General features: G+C 43.5%; 1 protein-coding gene across 1 annotated transcript in view; it reads left to right on the top strand.

The window, feature by feature from the left end:
* The window catches only part of maml3 (mastermind-like transcriptional coactivator 3), a 118068-nt gene that overhangs the window by 39806 nt on the left and 55510 nt on the right, over positions 1-22752 (top strand). Inside the window, exons 2-3 of the mRNA XM_028589704.1 lie at positions 18994-19722; positions 21597-22538. Of these exons, the coding sequence (XP_028445505.1) occupies positions 18994-19722; positions 21597-22538 (1671 nt within the window). The remainder of the gene's footprint in view (positions 1-18993; positions 19723-21596; positions 22539-22752) is intronic.

Raw genomic sequence — 22752 nt, 5'->3', positions numbered from 1 at the left:
GCTGAAAGTAATTTATATGGTAATGATGTCATTTACCTCTGAAATGCATCTTCCTCAACACTGCCAAATAGGACTTATCTGGAAAAGGTGTGTGTGTGTGTGTGTGTGTGAGAATATGGATTTGCTTTTGGAAGGTTTAGTGTGTGGGTGCAACACCTGTATCCTGTAATATATCAAGATTAATTGTATCTGCATGTGTGTGTTTGTACACGTATGAATGCATATGTGTGTGTGTGTGTGTGTGTGTGTGTGTGTGTGTGTGTGTGTGTGTGTGTGTGTGTGTGTGTGTGTGTGTGTAGTCAGGTTACCTTGTGTTGATAGGAATGTGAAATTGGCATGTTTTGGAGAAAAGAAACAGTCATTTGTCCAGAGCGTGTCAAAGCCTGCAAGCTTCACAGCATCACTTCCCTTTTTCTGATGGGCAGCAGTGTGCACACACATGCAGGGCCATACCACACACACATTATTTCTGTCAATGCAAGGAAAAAAAAAGATGATCTTAACAGGTGTCTAATATCTTACACAGACCACATCACCTTTCTCAGATATGGCAGCCATTACGTATACCTGTTTTTTTTATACACATACTCTGGCACACTACCTGCAGCAGCCCTGGGGAGATAATGTGTGTGAGCTAGAAACAAATTTTTATGACGGACAGACAGCCGGAAGCGATCCTCACTGCAGATTTGACCCAATGAGCCCCAGAGCAGCACTCCCCCCTCATTAGAAGACCAGCACGCCTCCATTCACCCCCGTAACGTGTGCGTATATGTGTGTTTGTTTGAATGTGTGTGTTCAGGCTGCCAGCCCTTTCGCTGGTATCCACAGGTCTGGAATAACCACACAGAGCTTGCTGCTTTGGTGATAACTATCATTAACGTTCTGATTACAGGTCTGAGCATCTTAAAATAACACATACACACGGGGGCAGTGGATCAATACTTGCATGCTGGGGTAATGATGGGTCTGCCTGCTCTGCACAGAAGAGAGAGAGATGCATAACAGGTTGGGATAGATGGAGGGGGATGTAGTGAGAGAAACCGAGAGGAGCGGATACACACTGAAAAAGAGATGTGCAGAAAAGATCAACGAAGAGTGATGGAGATGGAGTTTTAGAGGGAGGGTAGAAGTCTGTAGGATTTGGTATTAAAAGGTACAGTTGACATGAGGTGAGCGAGAATGGCCGCACACATAAAAACACAGCAAACACGGAGATAAACACCACAGCACATAGTTGTTGTTCCATTAAATGAAGATCACTCTGCCATGAGATGGGATCAACGGGATGAAAGAGTGGGAGACGAGGAGAGGCTGAGAAGAATAGGGAGGTGTATTGTAGAGGTCTTGATAGATTAGTCTTTTCTATCTTCTGGCACATTCAGAGAGATGCCAGGCATGGAGCAGTAAAATGTAAGTCATTATCAAAAGTAGAAGTATTCTTCCAGAGTCTTAAAGGCCCTGCACACCCTGCACACGGGTGTTTTCAATGATTCTGGCGGATTGGCTCGGCGCTAGGAAGCTGTGATGTCACCAAACTACACGTATCTATCTATCAGAATGAGTGCCCTGTTATGGCGTTATATTTGTGCCTCATTCCTGAGCGAGCATTGGTAGATTTTGAGAACAGAGAAATATTATATATATAATATATATTTGCACACACATAAATTACATTTTAAAGAGAAATGATACACAGGCAAAAAAAAAAAAAAAAAAAATATATATATATATATATATATATATATATATATATATATATATATATATATATATATATATATATATATATATATATATTCTGTGCTCAATAAAAGCATTTGCATGCTTGCTATTATCCATATTAACGTGCAATAATGACCCCTCTCACTCAGTTTTCTTGCTCGGTGCTCTGGCAGAAGGCTGCACACTAAGTCCCGCCTCTCTCTCAACCTTTCCACTCTGTGCGCGCTCAACTGTGCCCGCACACTCGCTCAACTTAACAGCGTTACAATTGGGGTTGGGAACCGTTCACATTTTTATTGGTACCGGTACCTGAAATTCGGTTCCGGTACCCAACTGTGCCTTTTTTCAGGACTTTCCCTCTGTAATAAGAAAAAAAATAATTGCAGTTGTAAAAATAATTCCAAAGCTATTTATCCTATTCACTTAGAACATTGTTATTTATTTAGAAACCTCCTAAACCCGTCCCTACAACCTATTAACTCAAATAATTATTCATTTCTTATACTCACTGTAACTTTTATTTATTTATTCTATTTTAGCCTAATTATTTTCATGACCGTTTTTAATTGCTCTTTAATGTTTTAAGTAAAGCACTTTGAATTGCCTTGTTGCTGAAATGCACTATAGAAATAAGTCAGTCAGTCACCAGGGCATATGAACCACTGTTGTGTTGCCTCAGAGGAAGTGTAACATCAACAGCACTGCGACGCGTTACTATGAAACTCACGCAATGCTTTCACCTCGCCATTAATTTGACATCGCAGCGAACGCTGTCTGCGTGAAGTTTTGAAAACTGGAACCATACTTGGAACCACTTTATCAGCATTGCTGTGACTCTGTATGACTTGAACAAGCTGGCTGCAGAGACAACGTAGTTTGCTTCGTCCGCACCTCTGCACGTGCCTGTGTGTGTTGGAACCCCGCTCTCTGTCTACATGCAGCTTGCGCGCTCACAGGTACCGAAATTGGCACGGTTTGATTTAACGGTAGTACCGAGGTAATTCAGCCGGTACCCAAAAAAGTACAGCGTTCGGTATCCAACTCTCCTGCTATTAAAGGTCAATTCTGATTGGCTGTTTCGTCTCCAAAAAAAACACTTTCTTAAGAAGAAGAATTTAAGATGTCCAACCCCCATCAACATGACAGAATCAAATGGTGAAAACAGCAACAACATGCCCCTGTCAGACCAGAAAGTGGAACAGCTAAAATCATTTGTGTATCCTTACCAAATAGGTGGTAGTGGAAGCTGCGGGACAAAGGCAGTGCCCAAAATTACTCTCTAGTTCCTATATAGTGCACTACATTTACTGCCATTTTTATTCGGGTGTAAAATGTACTACACTCAGAAACTCCAAAAATGCATCAAGAAGTAAAAAAAATAGTAGCATTCACACTACTTTCTGCTGAGTGCTGACAATTCCAAAACGCAAAGTGCTGCATTTTATGGATGTGGAAATGAACTTGTGTTTCCATTCACCTATTTTGAAGCACATGTTAAAGTATCGCATCAGAAAAGCTGGATGGAAATGGCAAAATTCGACGAAACTTCCTCAATTGCGCAAAACTGTTTTTGTGCTTGCTTGAGGTGGCTAGCTGTCTTGTTCGCTGCCAGTTAGCAAGCTTCCTTGCTCAGTCACTAACCTGAAATGAACAAGAGACATATTTGTACCACTGACTCCTGTCTCACTACTGAAGACTATACAGCTCTGTGTATTGCAATTTATACTTCAGTAGAGCAGGGTGATTAAAACGTTGGCGCAGCAGTCTTCCATTTGGGACTCTGAGGTTTTCCATTCTCTCAAAGTGTCAGCGCAGTCAAGACACTTAACAAGTGGAACAAAGGCTTCTAGCAAAACGCAGATTTACCTTGCCTGTATGAGAGAATGGCGTTGTCATTCATGTTGGTCTAATTGAGCCCTGATAAGAAAGGAAGTTGTCCCACCACCAGGTGTCAAACAGTAACAGGAGAGTCAGGGAGATGCCAATCGGGCACTAGGGCTGCACGATGTGAGGAAAATATCTAAATGCGATTACTTTTGACTGATACTGCGATATGATGCATGATTTCAGAGGGAATGATCATTTTGGTGATATTTGCGAGGATCTGTACCAAAAGAATATTTAGAATATTTTTTCTTTTCTATAGTCTGTATAGGATTTGTAGGCCGGGACGTCTCTGCAGCACCACAATACTTGATTAAGAACGGTTTGACACATATTTTGCCTTTAAAAAATATTGCGCCCCCGTGCGATTTGAAAATTGTACTAGTCCATATTGCGATTTCAATGAAATTGCGATTAATTGTGCAGCCCTATCAGGCACAGTCTTTACATGCGTGTCTAATTGTTTAAGTATCAGTACTTCAAATTTGGAGTCAAATACAGTACTTGAGTAAACGTAATCTCCTCCTATGCATGTTAGTTCAGACTCACACACACACACACACACACACACACACACACACACACAGAAGTTTGGCTCAGAGTCACACTGTCTTATAGGTAGACTACCCTTTCCAAATGCCAACCCATTATAAAGGACATGCATTATCTCTGTGTGATTGTGTATGTGTGTGTTTTTGAATGCATACTTGGATCTTGCATTTGCCCCCTAAATCCACACATACTAGCTTGGACTTTGTTCTTTCCAGGTCTAGTTGAAATGTGTGTTTAGGCTGTGTAAACACATACACACACATTCAACGAATTGCACAGCGGCAAGGCAACAGCAGTACTACTGCATGACCTAGTTATGCACACAGAAGAATTAGAGAGCGGAGAGAGTGAAGGCAGCCAGGAAGAGTGAGCTGGAATAACATCGTTTTATTCAGACAACATCCTGCTGCTGCTGTCTCGTCAAGTGATTAATCACGGCTGAAACGATCAAGCTAGTTGATCAACTGATCCACAGGAAGGTATTTGATTATTGAAATATCTTTAATAGAAGTGGACGAGTCCTGCAGCCTCAGTATACAAGAGACCGAGAGAGGAATAAGGAGACAGGGTGTCGTGACTCGAGTTAGTGGGATGTGCTCTCGTGTGGCCATCGATCTGCTCGACTAAGGACATCTGGAGCACAGAGCACACACACCAGCTCTATGGGTTCATTCCTCCCAGAAAAACACACACACACGCACACGCACACGCACACACACTTCCCCATTCAGCATGTCTTCTGGTCAACACACACATTTAACACACACTCATTCACACTGACGCGTGTGTGCAGCCAGTGAGATTCTGCCGTTGCTGCCAAGTAGCCATCAGGGCCCCTCCACTCGCTGCCACAGTGATCTGTTACCATAGCAGCCTCTCTCCCTCGCTGTAGATCTCGCTCTCCCCCCACCCCCCCACCATCAGCTCAGAGGCAACAGTGTAGAGAGGGAAAACTGGTGAAAAAGAGGGGGAAAAAAACTGTCGTTCCTGCTACTGAGCATCCATAAATCTGTGTGTGTGTGTGTGTGTGTGTGTGTGTGTGTGTGTGTGTGTGTGTGTGTGTGTGTGTGTGTGTGTGTGTGTGTGTGTGTGTGTGTGTGTGTGTGTGTGTGTGTGTGTGTGTGTGTGTGCGCACCAGTCTGCCCTCACGACAGACTCTGGCAGAGGCAGAAGCCGAATGGGTTTCCACACAGCCAATCGTACACTGGCCTTTTGTGGCACGCTGCCCGACCAAGCCAATCTGAAACGCACACAGAAAGCAGACTCCTAAACCCACTCTAATACTAAGATTACACGCAAACATACTTTGTTTTGGGCTGCAGGTGTCATTCTTCCACATGTGTGATGATACAAACACGATCCACGTGAAGAAACCACATGTTAAACGTACAATGTCATTTTCTCAATCAAATCAATGGAGGTGTATACGCGCCACTGACAGACAACCAAAGGAAACGCCCCTTGGGTTGAAATCAAGTTATAGATTTCCGATTCCAGGTTTGAACATTGTTGGAAACATTTGGGATAGTGTAAGAACACCACTCGTGTACAACATTCATAGTCTTTTTAGACATTTTAATGCAGAAATTGTACCTTTTTAATATCTTCCCACTAATTTTCCACTGGTCACTGTCATCCTTATGTCATCTTACTCTTGTATATCACTCTCTGTAGCCATCTTTCTTTTGCTCTGTTGCTTTCTCTCTTTCCCTCAGTCCCCTCTCTCACCTTCTTTCTGTTTCCTGCCTGGTGTTTGATGTGGCCCATGTTGAGTTTAGCTGGCCTTTCTTGTTTTCTGTTTTGTTGTCGTGTCCGGGGAGGACACGTGTTCTCTCTCTCTCGCTCGCTCTCTCTCTCTCTCTCTCTCTCTCTCTCTCTCTCTCTCTCTCTCTCTCTCTCTTTTGCACACACACACTTACACAGAAAACCTCACACGCACAGCTGTCAGACCCCTCCTGGTGACCATCTGGCCATGAAGCCAGGAGTCCCCCCATTCACTCTTTCTTTTCCTCTCTTGTACTGTTCTTTTTCCATATCTCCAGTCAGGACTCAACACTTCTTCATTGGCCTAATACAAAATTACATATTCCATACAATTGTACCAAATTACCTGTTGGCAATTGAATAGGCATATATGGATACTGGCCACCTTCCAAAGTGACCAACAGATCAGAGAAGCTCACTAGCAGCAACAGGCAAACCAGTATTATGTCCTGGTCAAGATTTCTGGCCCCATCGGAGTCATTTAAAATAGTGGGTCTGCATATATGGAGTCCCTTTCCAATCTTTATAGAATACGGCTGACCAGTGCACGTAAAGCACACTTGGCCTATTTCATAAATACAAGCAAAGCCAAAATTGTCACTTTTAAAGGGGACCAGTTATGCTAATTGTCAGGTTCATATTTCTATTCTTGTGTTTATACTAGTTTACATGTTTTAATATTCAAAAAACGCTTTATCTTTTTCATAGTACCCATGGCTGCTGCACCTGTATTCACCCTCTGTCTAAGGGGCCATCCATACAGAGACGCTTTTTGATGCAAATGCACGTTTTGCATCGTTTAGAGTTAGAATCGGTGATTTCAGGACGGTCTGAAATCTGAGGTTGCTGCGCACATGGATTATATACGTTTACCTCATTATTTCATACTTTGGCAACATTTGATATGGACATCTGACATTGTAACATTATATATATGAGAGAAAAAGAATAGCATAATAGATCTCCGTTTAAAAAGTCTTAACATGCTTTTTTTAATATGCTAAACGTAACATATGCCAGTATGTGTTTGAGACAATCTCTGATCATAGGGCATCATCTTCCTTCACGGCCAGTACAGAATGGGAGGGGCTGTACGGTTTGTAAGGATTGCCGGTCTCACAGACTGTTTCAGTTAGTCTCGCTCTCATTCATTCTTTCTGTGTCGTGATTTCCAGAGAGCCAAACTCGGAATCCCAGGTTGTCTTGCTACGACCAACCAGGGGTTTTAATCACACAGATAGCACATTATTTGGTGAAGCTGTTAGGTCAACAGCTGTTGAGGTTTGCTCTGTTATTTCATGTCTGCAGTCGTCTCTTTACATATTTTTTGTTGTTGTTCAAATCATCAGTGTGTCATTTCACCATCAAATGCAGAAATATCCCACTAATCATCCTTTAGCACCGTTTAGTTTTGTCTGTTTCCTTCCCCTGTTTCTCCTTCTCCCTCTCTGGCGTGGAGTTTTATCGTAGCTGCTGGCGAGACCATGTTGTTGAGTAAGAGAGGGAGGGGGAGGAAGAAGGGATGGGGTGGGAGGGAGAGGAGAGAGAGAGAGAGAGAGAGAGAGAGAGAGAGAGAGAGAGGATCTGTTGATTTACTAAAGACTCATGACCAGTTTCCCCTCCCACACACCCACTCACACTTCCCTCTCCTCATCTCTCCCTTTCCCCTCTCTCTCTCTCTCTCTCTCTCTCTCTCTCTCTCTCTCTCTCTCTCTCTCTCTCTCCCACCCCACCCCCTCCTGGCGTGATGGTACAGCTCCAGAAACAGGAAGGAGCCGCAGCTCTATAAATAGAGAGGAGCTGCTCAGCCAGGAACCACACACACACACACACACACACACACACACACACACACACACACACACACACACACACACACACACACACAGTTTGCCCTCTCTGTTCCCCATTCTCTCTCTCTCCTCTCTCTCTCTCTCTCTCTCTCTCTCTCTCTCTCTCTCTCTCTCTCTCTCTCTCTCTCTCTCGCTTCTCTGCTCTCTGCTTGCCCTCTTTTTTACTTACACTTTATCTCAAAAATATAAACACACACACACACAAACACTACACATGCACACACAGTCCTTGACTTGGATGATAATTAGTTGTGTGTTTAATGCTAATGGTTTGTAAATTTGTCTTTTAACACACACTGCACTTACTGCCTTTTATTTTCTTTCATTCTTTCTCTCTCTCACACACACAAACAAACACACACACACACACACACACACACACACACACACACACACACACACACTAAGGTCTCTGTTATTGAGTTGGGGGGGGTAGATGGCAAGGGAAAAAGTGATGTTTTTTTATGTCAGGTCAGCAGGTTTGAAACTGCTGATGTGCACGTACATGTGCACTCACAATGCACTCACACTTTGTTTCTTACTACACACGCACACACACACAAATCACATGTAGTAGGCCTATAAGAAAGACATGTAATAAACCACACCACAATAGTGTTTTTTTTTTCTGTATGTGCGTGTGCCTCTGTAGAGTGGTACTACAATTGACTGATATCAGTTGTCTATATAACTATTTAAATACATTCTTATTTTTGTTTTATCATGGAGATGTATAATGTACTATAATGGCAATGATAGCCTATATCAAATGATCCAGTTTCATTTTGCAGCTGGAGTGTTGGCAGTTGTAAGAAATGCGTCTTTATTATACGTATCATTATACTACATATGAGAATGTATTAGAGTTAAAGAAGCATTATGGTGTGTTCTTTTTGTCTTGTAATCGCGACTAGTAGCTTGAGTGTGACGTCACATCCATGTCGGAAAACGAATAACCGCGGGTTGTTGCGTTCTTTTTGTCACACAATACTACGAGTCGGAGAAAAGATGGATTTTTGTAACATTTTTAGTAACATTTAGGATTCTATTCACCCAGTTATTGACATGTTACACAAATATATTTCACAGTTTGATACATGAAAATTACGTTTTGATTAACGTTAACGTTCGGCTACTGCTCTGCTTTCTGCTCCAGACTCGGCTTAAAGCCATTGTTGTCATATAGCAACCGAGCGTCTCTAGCCAATTTCAGCTGCACAAGCTACAAAACATGCCTATAGGTAGCAGTATACAGTGCTATGTGTACAACTTCTTCATTTGGTTACAACAAAGACAAAAGTGCTTAAAATTGTAGAAACCCACAATGTTTACTATGTGTGATGCACGACGTAGCCATCTTTGAAAGTGAACGTGAAGTGAAGAGTTCAGACGACTTGACGAGTCGTATATGCGACCTCTGTGGCGTTCTTTTTGCAACCTCTGGTTCGTAACTCCGGAAAACGACTCGTAAATCGACTTCGGTGGACAAAAAGAACGCACCATTACTTACACCTACTGACAATCCAACTGCAAAATAAAACAGGATTCATCTGCAAAATTTGAAGAAAGAAAAAAGGTCAAATTTAAGACATTGTTTGGAGGCTCAGAATTGCGTGTGTGTATTCCAATCAGGGGTTTATAGGCCCCCTGTGTACAGGAGGCAGACTGGCAGGCACTTTCTCACACACACACACACACACACACACACACACACACACACACACACACACACACACACACACACACACACACATACATACACACACCATTCTCTGGGATGGCGGCCAAATGGTTAGTTTGTTTGTACCTTCCTCTTGTCACTTGGTGCTTTCTGTCCTTCACTCCCACAGACTCTTTGTTTTTGTGTTCCGTCCATCTCTTTCCCAATGTTCAGCGATGTGGGCAGGAAAAGTAAATACTGTTGTGTGTTAAAAGGTTAACATTTAGGAATAAAATGTTACAATTGTACAATAATCCAAATAATGCGAAGGTGTCCGAGTCGAGTGCTGCACCGGCCAAGACATTTGGCCCGAGTGAGAAGCTACAAACTGACTTACCTGGAGACACAGGCTATCTGGTTCCTTGTTTCCAGTCTTTATGCTAATACCTGGCTTTCTTTTGAATAGCTTTTATATATCTATATATCTATATATTTTTTAAGTGTTTTATTCACACCAGTGGTCCCATTGTCCCTGTGCCCCTCGAGGCACCCATCCTGGGCGTTGCGTTTTACCCCAAACCTAACCCTATCCCTTCCTCCCAGTTCTCTTCACTGGAAAGACTTAAGCCATCATGAAATAATAAAAAAATGACTGTCTATCATGAAATCTAACACACACAGGTGGAGTGATGTTGAAATTGAGGTGAGATTTTGTTTTATTTATTTTTTTTAAGATTATTTTTTTTGGGGCTTTTCCCTTTTATTGTGTAGAGACAGTGGATAGACATGAAAGGGGGAGAGAGATGGGGGATGACGCGCGGCAAAGGGCAGCAGGTCTGATTAGAACCTGGGCCGCTGCAGGACTCAGCCCAACATGGGGCGCACGCTCTTACTGGGTGAGCTAGAGGCCGCCCCATGACTCTGTCTGAGATTAAAAAAAACATGCCTAAATAAATTGTGAGGTATCATAATAAACACTGACTCTTCATTTGGCATCTGCTCCTGGTTTCTTAAATTATTATAAGCCATGTCTTCTCTCTTGCCCCTCCCCTCGACAACTTGTAAACATGGTCACATGTACAACTAAACCACAGCATATACTTACTTACTTAAGAACACAGGCCGTCAGTGAAAGCCCTCCATCCTCTTCGCTCTTGCACTTTTTGATCCAGTTGCAGCTATGACAGCCCCTATCGCAGCATTTACTGGCAGGTTATGGTTTAAAATGGGTGGATACCTGCCAGAGCTTTTTGCCATAACTCCCATCAACACCACTCACACCCAAAGCGGCACACACACACACATTTACTTATTAAAGACCTGTTTGATTTAATTGACTCATTTCACAGTCTAGTGGGCCAGACCAAGAACAAGTGTGTACACACACACACACACACACACACACACACTCACACTCAAGCAAGGTGCATACTGGCAAGGAAAAGGAAAACCAAATGAAATTATGACCCGTATTTGTGGCTCTGTGCCACCTGATTATATTCACTCCACATTATTCATCTTTGCAAAGAAATGAATTTTGTAATTGTTTAACAAATGTGGATAATTATTAATTCTCTTTGACCGACACATTCCCATTATATTCTCTTTTAGCGATTACATTTGAATCACAGATAATGAGAATAATCATTTTCCACTGTCTAATAAGTTTTTTTTAACTTTGTAAACGGGTCCTACAGTAGGTTTTCTTGTTGGCATAAAAGCTCCTGGGATCAGGATTTATCTGTAAGCATTTCTGCTGCTCTGGACTTTACTGCTTTCAATGTAGTGAGTCCTCGGGACTCACTACATTGTCATTTAACTGGCTCTCCCAATACAATTTGTGTTTTTTAAGAAATTGTAGTACTAAAGGTCCCATGGTATGACAATTTCACTTGATGAGGTTTTTTAACATTAATATGAGTTCCCCCAGCCTGCCTATGGTCCCCCAGTGGCTAGAAATGGTGATAAATGTAGACCGAGCCCTGGGTATCCTGCTCTGCCTTTGAGAAAATGAAAGCTCAGATGGGCCAATCTGGAATCTTCTCCTTATGAGGTCATAAGTAGCAAGGTTACCTCCCCTTTCTCTGCTTTGCCCGCCCAGAGAATTTGGCTCACCCCTGAGAGAGAGAGAGAGAGAGAGAGAGAGAGAGAGAGAGAGAGAGAGAGAGAGAGAGAGAGAGAGAGAGAGAGAGAGAGAGAGAGAGAGAGAGAGAGAGAGAGAGAGAGAGAGAGAGAGAGAGAGAGAGAGAGAGTTGGAGAGAGAGAAAAGTGGCACCCCACCCCCCCTCCACCTTGCCCCCCCCCCCCCTTCAATAGCTACAGACAGGGGACCACTAAGGTCTATATAAAAGAGACTTCAGATACAGTATTAGGGGACCACTAAGGTCTATATAAAAGAGACTTCAGATACAGTATTAGGGGACCACTAAGGTCTATATAAAAGAGACTTCAGATACAGTATTAAGGGACCACTAAGGTCTATATAAAAGCATCCAAAAAGCAGCATGTCATGGGACCTTTAAACTCGTCTTTATTGTTATATGGTCAGCATTAACATGCTTGAATACAGCATCGATCGATAGCCAAGTGAGTCTATTTACCAGTACAAGGTTTGTAGCCTTAAAGTGATGGTTCGGAGTTAGACGAGTGCTTAGGGCCGTCTACAAATTACTACACCGAAAAGAGATACAACAAAAATATTTATTAATTTAATGATTAAATAAGGTAATGTCTCCAAACTTATCTCAGTTATTACTTGTCTCCTGCTAGTTATACTACAGCACTTACTTAAAAAAAAAGTTACATTTAATAAATATTTTTGTTGCATCTCTTTTCGGTGTTGTAATTTGTAGACGTCCTTAAGCACTCGTCTTACTGCCAGCAGCAGCAACAACAGCAGAGAGCAGAAGCCAGCAGGCAAGTGTTCATAAACTTCTGGTGTACTTACAAACTTTCCAATCCATCGTTTTATGAGTACATAACCTATATGTACTACTGTAGACGTTTGGTATCATTTCGGGCATTATTAGTGGGGTCATTTACCAGATACAAACGTGGGTCCATTAGCCCCTGCGCTAAGCTATTTAGCTGATAACGCTACTCTACGCTAACTCTCCCAATGTTAGACCCAGGTGAAACAAGCTTCTCGGGGGGTGTTTGGCTCGAGGTCATGGTGCAAAGGACCCTAGGGTGAAATTACTCCGAACCATCACTTTTAGGCCTTGCGCTGGCCAGTTTTGATTATTGGGGGGGCTGTAACACCCCCCCCCCATCCTCCCTGTAAATTACGCCTATGAACGTGGGCATTTTAGTCTCGCACCGTTTGAGACGAACACGGGATCTCATCTGCGCAAGAAAAATGCGCAGACGCTAAGAAATGCTAACCAGTTGGTGGATTTTCTTTTTCTTTTTTGACAGTGAGGTTTATTTTTATGATTTTAACACCGATTCCTTATTCACAGTGTAGCATTATTGGGGAGTAAATAGGGTGCATCCTCACCTGCACATACGCCGATAGTGAGTTAACTGCATCCTTTCAGATTTGAACGTGTCAAAGACGCAGGATTTGTGTTTGCATGGGTGTCGCGGGGCCACATCCTGCCTATTATTGGCAGGACTGTCCCCTGCAGTCAGTGTGGACATAATGTGGCAGTGAGGAAGAAAGGATGAGAGAAGAGCAGAAGGAGGTATAATAGAATAGAAAAGGGTGTCGAGAATGGCTGCATAGCTGAATAATCATCCTTCGTTTTCAACGGAGATGCCATTGCTGTGTGAATTTGGATTAGGGTTACAACACAACACCTTCTGTGACATAATGTTGGGAGATGTACAGTATGTTTTTCTAGCTGTCCAAGTGGAATCCCATAAACAAAAGGTTTCCTGTGTTGACTAGTATCCTCAGGTCGAGATGCAAGTCTGCCTCCACGCTTAGTTTGTTACATTAAAAAAGAAATCCCCGTATTGTGGAACTGTCTCAACATCGACATGCTCTTTAAATCTTGAGACTTTGAATCCGATATGATGCTCAACCTTTAAAGAGAGGGAGTAAGTGAGCGAGAGGAGAGGAGGAGGAGGAAGGAGGAGGAGGATGATGCAGCGCACAAAGCACCAGAGCAGCAGGTTGCTATAACAACAGCACCTTAGTGGTTCCGTCTCTGTCTCTCCCTCCCTCTCCCTCTCTGATCACCCTCTCAGCGTTTGCTTCCCGCTGTCATTTGGCGCGCTATGCCTTTCCATCAAGCCACCTATCTTCTCCTCCTCCCTCCCTCCCCTACCTACCTACCTCTTCTCTCCTTCACCCTCTCTCCTCTTCATCTTCATGTTCTGGTTGCTCCTCCACTCAAAGGAAAAAGGACCATCTGCCTGACAAATGAATTCCTTCTTGCTCCATGTGTGTGTATGTGTGTGTGTCTCTCTCTCTCTCTCTCTCTCTCTCTCTCTCTCTCTCTCTCTCACCTTTGTCTTTCTGTATCTTTGTCATTCTCTCTCTTTCTCTCTGTCTGTTGTGGGGGCTGACAGAGGAGCAGTCAGCAGGTGTTTATGTCAAAGGATCCAGCGAGAGACGCGGGAGGGGAAACGAGCAGCGCTCTCTTCTCTTTGCTCTTTTACATCCTCCCGTTCTTTTTGCTCTGATGCTCTTTTTCCCCGCGCTCTCGCTAAGCACTCCTGCTTGATTAAACTACTTGAGAATTCTTTGTCTGTCTGACTCTCGATATATCTTCTCCTCTTCTCTTTCTCTCACACGCGCAAACACTAATTTCTCTCAATTCAGGTACTTTGTTGCCGGGATTGTCAAATGAATACCCACAGGTTACATTACTGTACTTCAGAGGTGTAATTAGGTTGCTAATTGTGCTTATAGAAACAAATGATTATTTTTAACTGCAGTTAGTGTAAAATATTTGGTTCTGGCTTACAGTTTTGTCATTAATTACGTTCCCTCAGGCTATGGCATGCTGACTCATACAGTACTGAGCAGACAGAAGCACAGTCCATCTTTCTCTTTCTGTCTGCATGCATTTTTCTATTTCTTTGTTTGGTTTGGTTTTGTTGTCTCTATATTCAGGATTTTATCAAGAAGGTTAAAATGGTAATTTGTTATAGGTGTGTGTGTGTGTGTGTGTGTGTGTGTGTGTGTGTGTGTGTGTGTGTGTGTGTGTGTGTGTGTGTGTGTGTGCATGTGTGTGCATGTGCGTGGGAGGGTGCTGTAGTTCACACCACCTGGATAATTATGGGAGTTTTTATAGGGGGACTTTAAAAGGCAAGTCTGTTATTATTTGGCATTTAGGGACAGCCTGTAACACACACACACACACACACACACACACACACACACAACCAAACCGGCATACTGGAGACCTGAATTATTTAAACCCATTGATCGCAGGACCACACACACAAACACACAGTTGATGAAGCCGTGTCATGACAGTGGAGATGTGTGTTTACCTGTGTTTTTCTCAGTTGTTCCCCTAACAGCTACACCAGCATAAGAGTTCAACACACACACACACACACACACACACACACACACACACACACACACACAGTAGTTTGGGCTGTCGATACCAATGGTGTTTATCATGCCATAAATATAATTAGGCTGACTGTCAGTCATAGTGGAGAACAGAGGGGAAACCAACCTGACAGCCCCACCCCACACATGCACACACCAGTAAAACAAGAAAGTCAAAAAAGGATGGTGTGTGTGTGTGTGTGTGTGTGTGTGTGTGTGTGTGTGTGTGTGTGTGCGCTTGAGTGAGTCCACCGCAGGGTCAGAATACAATCTGAATATATTTTGTCTGTTGTTCCATCTGAATAACAAAGAGGTAAGTGTGCATTTGCACGCACACATGTATCCATGGTGCCTCCTTTGTGTGTGTATTTGTGTTTGTGTGTATTTGTGTGTGACTATTTCACATATGACCGCTAAGAGCATAGATTCTGCAAAATATTTCTCTGCTCCTGAGCTTTTTTCACAAAAGACTGTTTTGTTTGAAATGTAGATATGCAGGATGCACGTACTGTAGGCGATATGTTATTGCCTAACTGGTCCAATCACTGTGTGTGTGTGTGTGTGTGTGTGTGTGTGTGTGTGTGTGTGTGTGTGTGTGTGTGTGTGTGTGTGTGTGTGTGTGTGTGTGTGTGTGTGTGTGTGTGTGTGTGTGTGTGTGTGTGTGTGTGTGTGTGTGTGTGTGTGTGTGTGTGTGTGTGTGTGTGTAAATTGACTGAGTGGAATGGAGGAAGGTTTCAGTGTAATTTTTTAGTATATTATACCTTGTGTTCTTTCTCTTTTTTTTTGTACATTGTGCATTTTCATTACATGCTCTTTTTCAGTTATCCTAGACTTTTGCAATAAACTATTAACTATAACTATTTTATTTCATTTCACTGTTTAGAATGTCAGCCTCATTAAACTATATTTCAAGATGAGCTTCTTTGACAAAAAAATAGTTATATAATAAACTATACTTTATTATAATAAAATCAATTTGTCTATGTAAGTGAGCAGCCTAACAGCTATCAGATGCGCTTCTTCTTCAGCTCTTAATAATAGTCTCTGACTTTATCTAAAATATATTTAAAACAAAACGATGATCTAATACTGGAACCATACCATCCATTTATTGTGCAAAGAAGTTAAAGGCAAGCCTTTGCCACTACGTTTAACACAAAAGACCATCTTTTTGAATGAATCCTAAACTTTGGCTTGGATTTGGGTCAGAGCACAAAAATGTGCACCCTGGGAACCTTTCATAAATGAGGTCCCTGCTTCCCATCCGTCATTTTAATAGCATCTACTATTTCTCTGCCAACTTCATTAGGGTTTGAAATTAACAGTAGCTAGGAGTAAAATTGAGATTGAAAGTTTATAAAATTGCTCACAAACCTCAATTTGTATGCACTTTGCCCCTTTTTTCATCGCAGTTATTTGTTGCCAATTCCCCTTGTTTACCTGAGCCGACATCGCTGCCAACTCCCTTGCTATCCTCACAAGGCCAAAGACTACAGTGTCCCCCCTCCCTCCTCCCCCCTGAAATATGATTACCCCACCCCTGGTGCCCCCCCAATCCATTGGGCTAGAGTGCTGTCAATCTGACAAATTTGATTTCCATTAGACCAGGCCAGTTTAGAAGTAGAAACATATTTGTAAGAAATAAATTGTGTATTTCACTTTATTTCTGTTCTGTTGCCTATCATCTGGAAACTGTGTACAGCAAGGTTTTCTGTGTTGAAGTTTGAGGCAAGTTTATTGTAAGTCTATTGCACCTTATTTTTATATGGTTCTGTGAAGAAGAAAAAAAACCCTCCCCAGCCCTTGTCACATGACCAATTAATGTTTGCCATGATGACTATCTAAATTTATATAGAAAATGTGTATTGTAGGCCTATTTGGAAACACAACAAAAACAAGTGAAATTAATAATGAATGTGATGTGTTTTATTTAGCAAAATTACATTGTGTTGTCCTATCCCATCCAATATTTCCTATATTTCTAAGCAGATTTTCTAAGCTGTATTCAGATAAAATCCCCTGGGACCCCCTGACTGATTATTGGTTCCCCCCTGTGCCACCCCCACTTAAAAAATCCTGGAAACGACCCTGTTTACGGTACATACAACGAAATTAAAAGTGCTACTCTTCTCTGCAAACATAAAAACATACACGTTGACTAAGAACATAGAGCAGAGAATGTGAAGACGGTAAAAAGTAGTGTAAATAGTAAAATAATTGACTCGTATTTGCACATTGTTAAGTAAAGTGCGGTAGTGTAGCAGCATGAGTGGGTGACGGTGTTTAGTTTTGTAATGTAATGTGCAAATTGCTTGTGAAAAAAACACAACAACCTGTCTCTGAATCTGGAGGTGCCAGTTGTAATGCACCCAGAAGTTTCATGCGCCTCACTCAGATTTTGGGCCTCGTCCTCTCTGGTAATGTCTTGTCCTGACTAGCAGATGTATCAAAGAAATAACGTCCCCATTTCCTGAGTGTAAACTTTGACACCAGAACAGTTGGCACACAGGGTAGCACATTTAATAAATACAGTTTGTTTGCAAGTTTGTTAAAAAAAACAAGATTTTTGCACATTCTTTGTACAAGGAGTACATTTTTTTCCTTCCATACTTCATATTTTCAGTCAGACATTAGTAAAGACACATTACCGCATTGAACTGTAAGCCCTGTATCATCAAATGCACAGAATTGTTGGCTAACTGTAAAACTAACCCCCTGCTGACACTGATGTTTTCTAGACCTTGTTTTCATGTCAGCACAAGCAATGTGAGAATGCTGTTTTCAAATGTTCAAACTTGTGAGATCATTTTTGAACAGCACATTTTTTTTGGTGGTGTAAAACATCTGCTTGGTTTTGATTAAAAGGCCAAAATGTAGAGAATTTAAAATGTCCCGTGTTGGCATGGTCTTAGTCCTTTCCCCCGTTTTCTGCCCTTTGTCTCACTTCTCTCTTGCTATGTCTGAGTTTCTGTCTCCTGTGCCTCCATACCTCCTCTCCTCTTCAACCCAGGTCTATGATAGTGATTACCTTAACTGCCAGCCAGCGTTCGTTAGCACCCTGTCGTTATCTCGTCTGTGCCATGACAGAGGCAGTTAGACTGTTAAGTTGGCTAGTAAGTAAGGCTAAGAACGGGCTGTGGATTCAGACTGGGCTCATCTGCCCACTGGCTGATGCTAATGATGAGGAGAATACTACAGATGAACGAGCTGATCTTTCCTCCCTTTCTTAGAAAACCTTAGAGTCCAGCCTGCTCTTGAAGCAGGATTTATGGTTCTGCGGGGGCTCTACACAGAGCTTACGCCATAGTCTATGTAAGTAGCCTGAGGTTTATACTTGTGCGCTGGTGTCTGCGTCGTTCTAGCGTATCTCTTTAAGAGAATAGCAGAGCCGGCATGTGTGAATGCTGGGGAGTGTGTGGTAGAGCAAGTGAGAGAGTGACGGTGATTAGCTTCGGAGCGAGTACCGACTCTAGAGGCGTAGACGGAGAACCAAAGTTAACCCTCTCCTTGATTTCATGTTTTTTGTGGAGAAGGAGAACCAGGAAATGAGTCGGGGGGGAAATGCAACGCTACCAAGCCACGGCCGAATGGACCAATCACAGGTGTTGCGGTCTGCGTCGCCGCAACGTGTAGTTAAATGTTTTAAGAGGTGTACGTCAGGCTACGGCGTAGGGTCCGTATCTCCATGTACCTACTTACGTACCTACCTACGGCATAGATTCAAGGCAGGACCATACATTGGCTTTTAGTCATGGAGAGTGTGAGAACTGGTGTGTGTCATTATTTCAGCCAGATTGAATTTGTACAGAAAGTACCATTAGTCTTGGTGATATTTAGATTTTCAGCACACCTTGGCATTCTCAAGATAGTTGTTGACATGTGTAGAGATGAAGCAGCCTGTTGCCTTACCGATTTAGTATCTCATGTTGCTTCCATCGTTAGCGCCCTGAAGACCACAGAAAAGTTTTCATTTTGCTAACTTGTCCCATCTCTGGTGCTCCTCCAGCCCTAATTAGTTTTCTTTTTCTTCTTTGTTACAGCTCCAGGAGACTGTAAAGAGGAAACTGGACAGTGCACGGTCGCCCCTCAATGGAGAACAGAACGGCATCTGCGACGGAGGCAGCTACTCGCCGACTACCAAACGGGTACGGAAGGATGGTTCCGGTGGTTTGGACTCACTGACGGGTCTCCCTAACAACAACAATAACAACAATGTCCCGCCCATCTCTCCACTGCATCACCAAATGGACATTAAGCCGTTGCTTGGCGGGCCCAACACTTCCACCGGAAAAAACACTACAAACAGCAACGGCAACCACGTAGGCCCGGCGTCAGACGAGCTGGGGAAGAACGGTGTCAACCATCTCCAGGACATGAAGCTGAACGGCTCGCTGGACCTGGAGGACAGCTTCGGCCTCCTCAAAGACCTGAAACAGGAGCCGCTGGACGACGGGGGCGGGATGGAGTCCTCCGATCCCCAGTCTCTGTCCAATCAGAACAAACTGTTCTCTGACATCAACCTCAACGACCAAGAGTGGCAGGAGCTGATCGACGAGCTGGCCAACACCGTGCCAGAGGACGACATGCACGACCTCTTCAACGAGGACTTTGAGGACAAGAAAGAGGCAGAATTCGGCCGGCCGGGAAACAATCAGACACCAGGCCCGCAAGACGCAACCGGGAACACGACGGCGCCGCCGGCAGCAGCCCTGCCTCCTCTTCCTCAGCCTCCACAGGGAGGCCCACAGGTTCCCATGGGCTCTCCGCAGGTCAGTACTGAGTAGTAGTAGATGTCCCCATCCTGATTGCAAGTATCGTTTCAGAGCCGATATGGGCATTTTTTTTTAACTGATCGGGAATCGGCATTTACCCCTAATACATTACTCCAATCGTTTACATCAGCTTGTAGTGACCGCCGCCTTTAACACACACGCCCTGCGCTACAGACACACCGCCAGACCGGCTGGATGCCGGCACTTTCAAACCAAGATGGCGCTTAGCCACTCACCAGTGTCTGTCCACAGAGTGTATAGTAGCTTGCCAGCCCTTGGCAACAGGTAAAAAAAAGTCTCTTTCTTAGTCATCCGCTTTTTTTTTTTTTTTTTTTTTTACAGAAGCAGATTACTCCAATTCTCCACACTTCTTAACCACAGGTTATACAGGCTGCTATTCCCTGGAGTTAAACATGAGACGAAAAGGAAAGATTGACTATTAAGCGCAAGAGGCGTCACTAAGTGTAGTTTTCTTTATCCCGCGGGAACTTCAGACACCTAAGCTGGTCACAACTTGGGCCAAAGATAGGGGTTGATTATTAATCTGCCATTGGACAGCTTTTTGACCCTCTCAGTTTAGGATGTCCCAATCAGCTTTTTTGACCCCCTGATCCCATTCTTTAAATACTGAATTTAAAGTTGATGTTTTCTCTACAGGTAGTTTTATCGTTTTGTTAGCATGTAACTCACCTGGAGTGCCAATTTAAATGCCTATTTAATTTTATATTTGCAATATACACAATAGATCGACATGTCATAACAGCAACCATTCATAAACCATGTATAAGTTGCATGCACAGTACAAATGACAGTGTTTATGCACTGCAATGCAAGTAATTCAGGTAATGAGTAGAATTATTTTTTTTTTTAAATCAAATCTGATGAAATCTGATCTGCATATAATTTCTGCTTACTTTCGTCAGCAATCAGATCATTTGAACTAGTTTAAATAGGAACTTATTCTCGATTGCAATTCATAATAATATAGTCACATCACTTTCTGAATTACTCATTCATGAGTAATCTGTGAGATGTGCAGAACAAGAAAGAAGGAAACAAACATGAAATGCTCAAGCAGTGTGTTGGGGTTATAATATAATAACCACTTTTATAAGCTAGTTGCAATGTATTTGGGTCAGTCCAACCAGGTGGTCACTAAACAGAAACTGTCTTAATAGTTTTATTTAAATATTATATATACTGTACATTGTTTAATTTAAAGAGGCTGTACTCGACAATCATAACATTAATATAGAAGCAAACAAATATTTGAAGATATAGTGGAGTAATGGCATCCTGAGCAGAGAATGAAGTCACACTCCGTCTGTGTTGTAGTCCCAGCTTCTCTGTTCTGCGTTTTGATAGCATGGTAGTGCACGTTCAGAAATACATATGCCAACATGTGTAAAGCTGTCTGATTAGCAAGTTGTATCTCATTTGTTTAATACGCACACAAACAGAAATGTAAAAACAACAAGTTGTGAGTTAAGGGAGGGTTGTGTGTTGTGACCGTTTCTTCACAAACAGTTTATCCATCCATCAGGCGGTCCATCAAGCTGGTTACCATATATGGCCGGTGAGCACAGGCTGTAGTATATCTGCACAGGCAAGATGGTACCAAACCCACTGACAACAAGACTCTGAGAAGTAACTTCCCCTAAAACCACAAATTGCTATTTTTACTTTGCTGTTTGTATACGGATTTAACAAACTAGAGACTGGATGTGTTAACTAAAGAGTGGAGAGAGCCAGGCGAGCTGTGTCCAGTCTCTATTCTAAGCTAATCGCCCCCGGGCGTTGGGTTCAACTACTTATTTAGGAGTTATTAGGACACGAGTCTCATGGGATTTGTTTGTGTTTGGACTCCACAGGTCCGACCATCTTCGTCAGGCCCGCAGTTTGCCACCACTGCCAATGGAACGCCTCCTCAGCAACCTTTGCAGCAGTCTCCAGCCGTTGCCATGGCATCGGGTTCCCCGTTGCACAACTGTGTGGCTCGCTCCCCTCAGACCCCAACCCAGGCTCAGACGCAAGCAGTCTCTAGGCCTGGGAACGGATACATGATGAACCCAGGCCCTGGGGTCAGTCAGGCGGGCACAGGACCCGGAGCGGCTGGAGTCGCCCCTGGAGGTCAGCCTGTAGGGCCAGTGACGCCGGAACTTTCTCCAGCAGAGCAGCTCAAAGCAATGGCTCAGCAGCGGGCTAAACTGCTGCAGCAAAAGCAGCAGCAACAAGCAGCCAACTGGTCCCCTGCCGGTGCTCCAACCAGTCCCTATAACTCTGGTCCCTTTAACCAAGACAAACCCAACAGCCCCATGATGTACCCACCGCAAGCCTTTAACACGCCACAGGGCCCTCTAGTGACTGGGATGGCCCCCAACAATGGGCCCAAAGCCCCCATGAACAACTACCTCCCTCACAACCACATGGGCATGATGGGCCAGCAGCAGCCAAACAGCATCAACCAGAACGCCCTGTCCAAACAGCAGCAGCAACAGCAGCAGCAAACGGCGGCCATGTTGTCCTACAACAACACTAAACCGCTGAGTCACTTCAGCGGCAGCGGGGTCGATCACCTAGGCCAGAGGATGACTCCTCCCATGGGAGGGAACAATCAGGTCAAGAACCCCATGATGCCTCCCTACATGGGCGGTGCGGGAGGCGGTGGCCAGGGGGCGGGGCCAGGGCAGACCCAGGGGCCGATCCCGGGACAGACGGCCCACCTGAGTGAGGAGCAGAAGAGGATGCTGCTGATGAAGCAGAAAGTGTTGAACCAGAACATGCCCTACAGCGCCATGCAGCCTCACGGACAGGTAAGGGAACTGTTGCTCTCCGTTAGTATTTTGAATCAACGTGGCGAGGCCAAAGTGGTTTGCATTGCAATGGTGCAGCTCAAGTGTAGTCAATACTGTTGCACCTGCGTTGGTCCGCGAGGAAGGTTTCCTTCAACTGCCGTTTGTCTGTAGCTTGAGCTGTGATTACAGAGGCATTCTTCAAATGAAAACAGAAGGCAGTGACTGAGAAGAT

This window comes from Perca flavescens, chromosome 2, assembly GCF_004354835.1.
Source record: "Perca flavescens isolate YP-PL-M2 chromosome 2, PFLA_1.0, whole genome shotgun sequence".
NCBI lineage: Eukaryota > Metazoa > Chordata > Actinopteri > Perciformes > Percidae > Perca > Perca flavescens.
This window is presented reverse-complemented; position numbering and strand designations above follow the sequence as displayed.